General features: G+C 34.2%; 1 protein-coding gene across 1 annotated transcript; it reads right to left on the reverse strand.

Annotated features, from left to right (window-relative positions):
* Positions 1–7018: 7018 nt before the first annotated feature.
* Positions 7019–8481, reverse strand: LOC145008055 (protein SOSEKI 5-like). Its single transcript, XM_078966680.1, has 3 exons — positions 8053–8481; positions 7818–7887; positions 7019–7724 (listed from the first exon to the last, which is right to left on the reverse strand). The coding sequence occupies exons 1-3, from the start codon at positions 8327–8329 to the stop codon at positions 7103–7105; spliced, it is 969 nt and encodes a 322-aa protein (XP_078822806.1). The 5' UTR covers positions 8330–8481; the 3' UTR covers positions 7019–7102.
* Between the last annotated feature and the right edge of the window lie 2464 nt (positions 8482–10945).

Consider the following 10945-nt stretch of genomic DNA (forward strand, 5'->3'; position numbering starts at 1 on the left):
TCCTAACTCAATAAGCTCATAATAACAATACTCAACATAAATCACAAAGACATAATGTAGAATATCAAAATACACAGGTAATCACATAAGACATCTCGGTTACACAAGATACCACTCATGGTAATTACAGTTATAAGACTCACCTCGTAATCAAGTAAGTAATAATCTCGTACACGAGTCTCTAACTAACCTCCGCCTAACACATAAGATAATAATCTCTAGTCAACACTTAAATCACGACTCAAAATAAACTAGGTTAATCTCTCTCTCAATCTCATAAGACTCACCAAGCCCCCCTAGTTATTTAAGAACCTCACGAAAACCCAACCCAACTCGTTGAGTTGTCCCGTCAACTCGCCAAGTTACCCACATCCAAACTCATCGGTGAAAACTCTAGCCGACTCGTCGAAACAGCTCTTTGACTCATCGAGACCCGTAAGTCAAAATCTCATTCAGACGTTTTAAGGCAGATCTATCACTCCAAACTCTAAATCTAGCCTCCCAAGGGTCGAATGTCACGTAAAGCTTCGATCTTTACATTAATGCATGGCATGTTTGCTCCATAATGCCAAATAAAAGCTCTAACCAAGGTGTTTAAGCACAAAAACTCTTTATGGTTGGATAAAGCTGGGACCTTGGACTCTATGGACCTCATAAGGTTCAGATATGATGTCTCAATGATTTGAAAGCACAAGTCATACCAAATCTCCAGGGAATATGGAAAAAGTCCCAAAAGTTTCTCGTTAACAAGATCTAAACAACATGATGAGCAAGGTGATGACTTTTACCTTCCAACAGAAGCTCCAAGTGACTGATTACTGGATCTTACAACCTTTCCTCGTTCCTTGCTTGAATCTCCCTTCTTCTTTTTCCAATGCTTCACCAAAACACTCAAATATAAGCTCTAACACTCTCTCTTAGCTCAAAGACCGATTAGGGCTTCACTCAAGGGAGTAGGTTAGTTAGTGAGGAGGAAATAAGGATATAAGTTTCCTTAAATAGGCTCCAAACTCGGGGATTTAGGGTTTCATCTCGTAGCGCCTACTCGACGAGTCAGGTCTCTAACTTGTCGAGTCGGTTTTTAGACCCACATGGTCAATCAGTCTCTACTCGACGAGTTGAGGCACCAAATCATCGAGTTGCTCAATAGATCTCAAAAATAAATAAATAAATAAATAATATACCTGGGAGCCCGGATGTTACATTAGCACCTGTTGGATGAGCCCTGGTAACTATGGATTTAGTGTCTGTTGTATAAACCCTGGCGACAATGGACTTCGTGCCTATTCCTTAGGAAGAATCCTTAGGAATGAGTGATAGATGATTCTTAGGGTAGCTCTTTAAGAAATAAAGAAGATAATGGGGATGGGTAATTGGGTTAACTGTTTGATGATGAAACATGATATCTATATTATTGTGGGTTGAAAACCCTATGTACTCACTAGGTTTCCCAACCTGACCCACTCAGTTCATTTGTATCACAGGTGTCAATACGAAGCTACTTTACACTGAGAGATTTAAAGGAGATGTAGATCACTAGTGTAATAAATGTAAGGCCTGTTTATGCTTATGTTTCAGTATTGACGATGACATCCCAAAGTTTTAATATGAACAAAATGGATTTCTTCGGAAATGCTTTGATAATATATTTATGATGTTTTTATGGGAACAAATTGCACTACACTTTTCTTTAAAATGATACTCTGATTTTTAAAATAAATCATAAACAAATCGCATCTTTTCTGGCCATGAATTTGGGGATGTCACAAAACCCTAGTTGCCATTTGAGAGTTTTGAGCTTGAAAGTGACCTTTGAGGGTATTTTTGGTGGGTTTGAAGGAAGTAGAGTTCCCTGAATTTGCATTGTTATAGTTGAATCTTGTGGATTCAGACCATCACCAACTTGGAAATCTTTTGGAGGTATAAAGCTCTTAACTTGATGGTTCTTTATGATAGATCTAGTTTAGGGATTGATTTTGTGCATTTTATGGTCCCCTAACTCATGCTTGGGAGTGTGAGCTACTCCAGAAGCTAGGGATGGTAAATATTAGCCTTTATGAGGTTCCTTGTACATAAAAATGCTATATTAATGTGTTATATTGGACCATTCATGAGTTGCAGTTCTTATTATGGGTCTTAGTGGTCAAAAACAAGTATTGGGTCCTATTAAGTCATGCAAAACTATAAAGTTGTCAACTTTACATGTTAAGACCTTAAAATGATGTATATATAAGGTTTAGACATTAAGGTTTCACGTGATTAAGACCCTTGACTAGCTTTTGGGACTCTGGCCAGTACGTCGGGCGTACTCCTTAGTACGATGTGTGTACCGGGTCAACAGCTCGCTTTAGGGTCAACGTGCGCACGTGTTGTGTATGTGGGGCGTACGCCTAACTGTGGGTCTCCTTCGATTTTGGGTCATTCATGGGCTATAGGATTTTGGGCCTTGAATATCTTATGGACTTAGGCCATTTTAGAGCTTTGAGTGTTACTTAGTTTGGGCCATTTGAGGAAGGGTAAAATGTTCTTTTATCCTTGTAGTAAAAAATTGTGAATTTAAAGTCTTGGTTACAGTTTATGACCCTGATTATTAATTAGGGTATTATTTGATGATATTTGGTGCGAAGATTTCCCGGATCAATAGTCCAAGCTTTTATCTAATTTTCATCAGTTTGAGGTGAGTTTCCTCCCAGTGCTTAGCGAGTCGGAGGCACTAATGTCGATCCATGGATTATGGTCATCTGAATGCTAGTTGTTTTGTGACCTTGCATGTGTTTATGTATTGTATATATGTCGTGCGAGGCTCGATACACGCAGGGCCTGATGGGTATGATGGACGAGGCCCATCACATGATACATACAGATTTGTTTCGATTGGGGCTCGATGTCGAGGCTGAGCCCGATGGTTGTCGGGCATGACCCATTGTATGTTTGATATGTATGGTATGAGGTATTTTAGGAAATTCACTAAGCTTCGTGCTTATAGTTTTCAGTTTATGTTTCAGGTACTTTCGGATCGAAAGGGAAGAGCTCAGGATGATCGCATCGCACACACCATAATTTCTACCTTATTTGACTTTGATGTATTTGGATGATTGGCTGACATACTATGATTTTCCTTTATGATTTTATGAACACGTTTGGTTGATGGTTTTATTATTATCAAAACAAAATTTTTGGTTTTAAATTTTGGGATGTTACAGAATACCAATGAATTTTACCTACTCATATGGCCCCCCTTTTAAAGAGACCCGAAATGTGATATCCACTACATATTAGAACACATTAAAACTCTCTTAATGATTTTAATAAAAAGAATTAAGTTTCCCATTTAAAGAATATTACAATAAACGAGGTCAGTTCTACACTTTTTGATTCCACGTTGTATAGTTTTTGAACTTAGAAATCTAAAAAACAAAAATTCAGAAATAAGAACTTTATTTTTGTAACGATCAAAGTTCAGGTATTTACTCTTTCTCCCCATAGAATTAAAATTTGTTGCATAAAGGGTCCCTACGTACGTGGGGCGTACATATATGTACGCTTAGTGTATTAGGGAGGGTTGATTGTGGGTATGTACCACGTATGCGGGGCGTACGTCGCTAAATACCAAAACCCTAATGTTATGGCAATGACCCTATTTAAACATTCTTAATCCATTTGGACCTTACCTTAACCAGCCTCCATTACTTTCAAACGTCCCTAAAACCTTAAATCCTTTGTGAGTAATTCCGGAGCTTGAACGTGCCTCAAATGGCTCCTTTTTGTTGAGCTAGCAAGGAGAAGGAAGTGGAAGAAATCCTTGAATGTAGGAAATGCTTTTGGATCTTGCATTTGGAGCATCTTGGGAAGGTTGTGGAGGTAAAAAGCTCAAACCTTCTCTTGTGAGTTTGGTCAACTCCAGATGTTAAGGATGTTAGATCTAGGGCTCCATTGTCTGGTTTGAAGCATAAAAATGATAGCTTGGTGGTTGTGGTGACTTCTTGTATGAGCTTAAGTCCTTAAAACGATACTTAATGGATTAAATGAGGTATCGGGTTCTCTCATGTCATGCAAGGGCATAAAATTGCCCTGGCATCTTAGAAACGACCTAGATTTGGATTTAGAATGTGGAGTCTTCATGAATTAAGCACTTAATGGTCTTTGGGGATTACTTACTTGTACGTTGGGCGTACCGACCTGTACTGTGTGCGTATAGCCAAAGAACCCAATACGATAAGAATACTTCTGAGGTACGTTGGGCGTAAACTCTCCTGTAAGTGTTGGGATTTTGGTGGACTTTTGGGCCAATTGAACTCCACTTAGCCTTGGACCTGGACCGATTAGGGTAGATAGGCCTTGGAAATTATTTTTAGGCTATTGATGTCATGTTTGTGCCTTATTGGGTCAAATGGTCCATTATAGTTTCAGACCTTAATAATCCTAGGCCCATTAATGAATGATAGACTTTTGGGCCATAATGGAGGGACTTGGACTTGGGATTTGGGGCCTTTGACTAGGTTGCGTCATAATCCTAATTAAGGTTATTTGTATATGTATATAGTGTGAGGTTTTAGATTGGTAGTTGAGCAGTTATTGTTTCCAACAGATTGAGGTGAGTCTTCTCATTATACTAATGGGTTGAAGGCATCAATGCCGACCCATTACTTGATATGTGGACTTAATAGTTGATATGCAATGGTTTTGTTAGTTAACATGTAATGACTTGTGTGAAGACCATGACACCTGGTAAAGACCATGGGGGAGCCTATGGCCCTTGGATGTTGGACCATGGGGGTAGCCCATAGCATTCCAGGTAAAGACCATGGAAGGAGTCCATGGCAATTCTATATGTATATATGTTGCATAGTATTATGATATTGTATATTTTGTGTATTTTGGGAACTCACTAAGTGTTTGCTTAGAGTTTGTTGGGTGTTTCAAGTACTTCTGGTTCTAAGGGGAAGAGTCCGACTTGATGTCGCAACACTCACTCTACAGTATTTCCACATTTATTGTTTTGGATACTCTGATCTTTTGGATATGATTTGCTGTAATGGAATTTTGGAAGACAATACATGATTGTAATTTCTATACACTAAATGAAAATTTTTATCTGAATTTTCGGGCTGTTACGATTTTGAAACTAGTTGTAAGACCAATGTATTACATGTGTTAATTTAAAAAAAAATTAAATATAAAGGTGTAAATATTTGAAAACTTTGAATTTATTATAAAATAAGAAAAATAATGAATTGTTATAATGAACATGTTTTTTTTATCTTTTAAACTTAAATAAATAATTTAAATAAACAAACAAAAGAAATTAATGAGTTTTAATTTTGGAAATTTTCAGTTTAAAATGTTAGTTTGTTAATGAAATTGATATCTATTTATTACTACATTTATTTCAATTATTACATAAAATATAATGTCAAATTTAATAAAAAAAAACTTATAAAATGATATGTGGAAAAAAATTAATTCAAAATAACTACAAAATGACATTTGACAAATTGAATGAGAGTGTGACAAGTGGCAAAAAAAAAACTTTATTTATTAGAAAAGATCCGAAAAACATTTATGAAATGATATTTTTTTATTAATTGTTTTTTGTATGTCTCTGGTTATATTTAAGTTATATGAGTCATGTTTAAACTTGTAAATAGTTTAAAAATAATGAAAACATTGTCCGAAATGAAAATCTAAGTCCCAAATGAGTGCATGGCTGCCATTTTTGGTATTTTGTAGTTAGTTTCCACTTAGGATGCAACTTTTTTGTTAGGTATAATTTCATATAACTTTGAGTGATTTGCATGCATTAAAATCTGTTGATAGGATTTGAAATCTGAATCAAATGTGGTTTTAATAATTTTTAAAATTTTGTTGTTTATCTTTAATTTATTTTTTTTAATTCAGATTCTCCTTACTGTTTATTTTTTGTTGACCGTTTAGTCATTATCTTACTTAAAAAGACTATTATATTCTTATTAATTTATTTTTTTTAATTAATTTTCTTATTAATTTATTAATTTTTTATATATTTAAAAAATTAATAGATTTTATATATTTGTATCTCCTCATCTTTAATGCTTAATATCATTTGATTTGATAGTTGATACAGTCCCTTGTTGTTTGAAAAAACCCTCCACTTCAATTCGTATATTTTCACGAAAAACAGAAATGAGATAACAAATAGTGTTTCACTATCATTTCGAATAGTGGTCCCAATTCAAGCAGATAAAAGAGTTAGGGATCAAAAATATAAATTCTTCCAAACCATAGGGACCATTCGTGTAAATTACTCTTATTTTTCGTTTTTTGTTCTTGTTCTTGTTTTAGGTAACTATTTTTTTTATATATCTAGAGCTTGAAAGTATTCACATCTAGAATTGTAACCTAATATAGCCGATCTACCCTAATAAATAAAAATGATTTTGCCACATATTCTTCTCTCATTCAATTTGCCACATGTTATTTTGTCATAATTTAGAGATATATTTATTTTCCACTTCATTTATTTGATTTTCCATTTCTAATATATTATTAATTAGTTTCCATAAATTAAACCTATCATAATGATATTAATTTTAAATTTTAAATTTTAATTTCAATTTCAAATAAATTTACAGTTTAAACCTTTGTGTTTAGCATTTTGTTATAATTAACCTGTTTAGTATACGGATCTGATAACTAAACAATAATTTTAATTTATTTATTTTTGGCATGTTTTTTTTTTCTCATAATTTTTATTTATTTCAAATTTCGAATTCAAATAAACTTCTCATTTAATCGTTTCTATTTAACATTTTGTTTTAATCAACCCGTATAATATACGGGTTTCACAACTAGTTATAATGATTATATATAAATATTTCTAACAACTTTGTTTTATATATATATATATATATATATATATATATATATATATATATATATATATATATATATATATATATATATATATATATATATATATAACATTTACCTAGATATGAACTTAGAACTTATGAAAAGTTCCAAATCATTTTCCAAAAAATTTACAAAATTCAAATGTGCTTTTAATAAATTTCAAACACGAATGTTCACAAAAGTGAAAACTGGTTACACCATCGTCTTACATTTATGATTCATTTTTTAAAGCTTTTATCATACACGCGACCTGCTTGTCTGTCTGACACGCTTGATCCTGTTTTCCTTCCACAGGCCTGACATGTCTAGATGAGTCAGCTCCACAAGTAAACAGCTGCATCAAAACCTGTGAAACTTTCATCCTACCACTCCCACCATGCCGATCCTCCGTCGTCTCTATCACCTTCTCCGATTGATCAACGTATCTCGATCCATTCACCGCCTCTGAAACCTCCGAGCTCGAATTCGAAGGCGGCGGTGACGGTATCTCGTCGGTACTTAGCTCTACAGCCACATGTTCCTGACGCCCCTGCTCCTCCGTCTGCGTCGCCGCATCAGGAGCGAACTTCGCCGCGAGCTCTCTATTCGATTCACATTTCACGACTAAACATTCCTGCGGATTGTCGAACGAGCTCCATGATTGATTCCTTCTGACGACCGCCGGTGCCGTCGTAGAGCCAAAATTGTCGCCGGAATGGTACGTCTCCGCCTGATTTTGACACGTCAGTGTTTGGAGAAGCTCTGAACCTTTGAGGACGTAATCATGGCCGTTGGTTGGTTGGATCAAATCGTTTTCGGACGCGTCGTGCCATACGTATCCGCTTTTGTAGCTCCTAATTTTTGATCCAGAAAATAAGAGAAATGAATCAACAGGAAAACAAACTGAACTTCATTATCGTCTTCTAATTTAGGCAAATGTGTTGTACCTTTTGAAAGACCATGAATAAATGTTCGCTATTCCTTTTCCTCTGTGACAATTCAAGGTGTTCATAACATCTGCAAAACAACAGTCGTAATCGTACTTGAACAGGACAAAAATAAATATACATAGAAGCTAATTACTAGGTTTTCATGAGTCCTGACTCCTGAGTAATTTATTGTATCAATAAATGGAAATTCCAACATATCCTGTTGAAATTAAACCACAGAAAACTCGATTACCTCTTAGATAGAGACCATGAGATGAAGAGAGAGGGACATCGATGAGATGAGGATGTTCAAGCTGACCATTCCGAGATAGGTAATACAGAACCGGAACTTTTCTGTCGGGCACCACCGGAGATGACGCCAATTTTTTAGAATTAGGTTCAATACAAACCGGACTTCTACCAGAAGCGCCATTGTTGAGGATCAGACCTTCGTTTCCAGGTTTTTGATTACGAGTCCAACTCTTCCTGGGGATTCGTAACTCCTCGCTCAGACTGGAACTTGCCGCCATTAAAAAAACAGAATGAAAGCTTACTTGAAAGCATGTGAGGTTGTTATATAGTAGCGTGGGAACTGGGGAGGCTATGAGAAGGAACAGTCCAACTGTGGGGAGGAGAGAACGTAGGGCGGTGGCATCATCAATTAATTATTTAAATTTTCATAAATGTTATCTTAGTGTTGCCAAACCTTTATTTATTTTTAGTTATTTAGGAAAATCGTATTGTTTTTAACCGAAAAATGACCATGTTATCCCTCGATAGAAAACTTTATATAATGTAAAAAAAATGGATTTTATTCTTGATAGAAAACTTTATATAGTGTCAAAAAAAGAAAAAAAAAAAAAAAAAAAAGGATGTTATTCTTAATTCCGAAAAAGACAATAAACTTTGATCCAATTGACTGAATACTCCAAAACAATTTATAAGGAATGCAAGTAAAGAAAAGTAAATGACAATTAAAGAAGCATATACTTATAAAATTGATGATACTATACATACGGAGATAACATAATCAAAAAGCATGAATTCACCATTGAAGTAAGTTTTTATCGGAACAAACAAATGAATTAATTCAAGCAAAAGGAATATTGAAGCTAACATATAACAATAATTGAATTCAACTCTTCCTCCTTAAGTTTCATTGAAGCCTATGTAAAAAGATTAAAAAAAAGACTATGAAGATGAAATTCTTTCTTATATGTTGAAGTTTACTTTTACATGCTTCGGCACGTTTTCTTTGTGAAGAATCCAACATTATATATGCAAGTGAAGCTTTTCTTTCACAAGGTCTTCAAGATTCTTTTGAAACCATTTTATACAAACCTTGAGTTGTTTAATATACTCTCTCATCCACTCATGTTTTCCTTAAAATACAAAAAATGAATTGATGATATGCCATAAGTATAAAATACAGCTCAATGATCTCTACAATAGTTTCCTAAAAAATTCCTTATTTATCTAGGAAATTATATGTTTAGCAAAAATGACTTTACAAAAACCAATTTTCAAAATAGAAAGCCATTTTATGGTATTCACATATTTGATAAACCAAAGAATTGAACCCGGACCATTGGACCAACACAAACTTTGATGAAAATGATTAACACACGGAGAGAAAGAGATCACTAATCATATATTTCATATATGCCAAATTTTCTTTTAGACAGATTCATTCACTACACATTAAATCTTTCAAATATTACATATATAATACTCAATTACTCATAGTAGTCTAGTATACCAATATGTATTAGGATATTATTTTGTTTTTCACAACAACGTTACATTATAAGAAATATAAAGGTGCTGTTTGTTTTTCTGAAGCAAAAATCAATAAAGTTTACGGATCACCTCTGAAACCCTCTGCAGTAGAAGAGGTGGACCAAACGGCTGCAGACTGTAATAAGAAACGTGTTTGTTTTTTTAACATTTGCATGCTGCTGCAGATATTAAAAAATTAAAACAAACTGTTTTATAATCCGAAAATAGTTTTTTTAATACCGAAAATTTAATAATTTATGACATTTCGACAATAATTTGTGATATTTCATAAAAAATAATGATATTTTAACAAAAAAAAAAAAAAAAAGATATTTTAGCATAAAATAATGATATTTCATCAACAAATTATTATTATTCAATATAAAAAAAATTCAACAAGAATAAACAAAAAAAAAACGAAAAAAAAATGTGAAATAAGATTTCAGCAATATATAATCAATATTTTAGCAAGAAAAAAGAAGAAGGGGTTGGAAGAGATAGGAAGAGACAAAACAAGTGTTGCGCCAAGAAGCACACACGCAGAGGGTTTTTTAATCTGAACACTTCTAAAAAACAAACTTTTGCGAGATGAAAAGTGTTGCGTGTGTGCTGCACCGCACAACAATAAGAGGTCTGAAGATTTTTTTTTTGTTTTTTGCAAAAAACAAAAGCACCGAAGACATACAACACATGAACTTAAAGATAGATATTTAATCATTTATACTGATCATTGTTAGATCAATAAGCCTTAACAGTTACAAGGATCCCACTTGCACCCTTATGCACCTTCATTCACAAAGCTTCATCCACTTCCATCATCACACATTCACATGATTCAAAACCACAATCAGCTTAAACTAACACAATCTTATATATGTTGATATTAATTCTCATAACTAATTAAGAAAAAATTAAAGTTGGAGATCATGTGAGATGTGTTACTTACATCTACTTTGGTGTAACACCGTTGACGATGACGGGGGCAGTGGTGGAGCTCTCGATGATAGGATACATCCCACATCTGTAACAATACATGATCAATCGAGAGGAAGGGTAGTCGAAGGCTGCATGGTCAGAGGAAGCTGACAGAGGCTGTGAAGGAAGATGACGGAGGCTATATAATAGCTTTCTTATTCTAAACTGTGCTTATGTGGAGACGATTGTATGGGGCACAACGAGAATTGAATATTTTGGAGGTAATGTGTTTCGGTCGTTCACTCAAGCATAAGGGACCGAATCAACACGTTTGTTTGGATCAAGTCCAACCTTTTAGAGGATGTATCAAACATATAATTGAGTTTTGTTGGACCAAGTCCACCATCTGGACACAATTTGCAGACAAATCAAACGAACCCTTATTATAGTAA

This window comes from Lactuca saligna, chromosome 8, assembly GCF_052625555.1.
Source record: "Lactuca saligna cultivar CGN05327 chromosome 8, ASM5262555v1, whole genome shotgun sequence".
Classification (NCBI taxonomy): Eukaryota; Viridiplantae; Streptophyta; class Magnoliopsida; order Asterales; family Asteraceae; genus Lactuca; species Lactuca saligna.

Bases quoted from the DNA above. Each gene is read 5' to 3' on its own strand.
- LOC145008055 (XM_078966680.1), bottom strand. From the start codon at position 8,329: ATGGCGGCAAGTTCCAGTCTGAGCGAGGAGTTACGAATCCCCAGGAAG. The intron at 7,888-8,052 runs GTAATCGAGTTT...GTTGTTTTGCAG, and splicing joins TCATGGTCTCTATCTAAGAG to ATGTTATGAACACCTTGAAT. The intron at 7,725-7,817 runs GTACAACACATT...ATCAAAAATTAG, and splicing joins TATTCATGGTCTTTCAAAAG to GAGCTACAAAAGCGGATACG.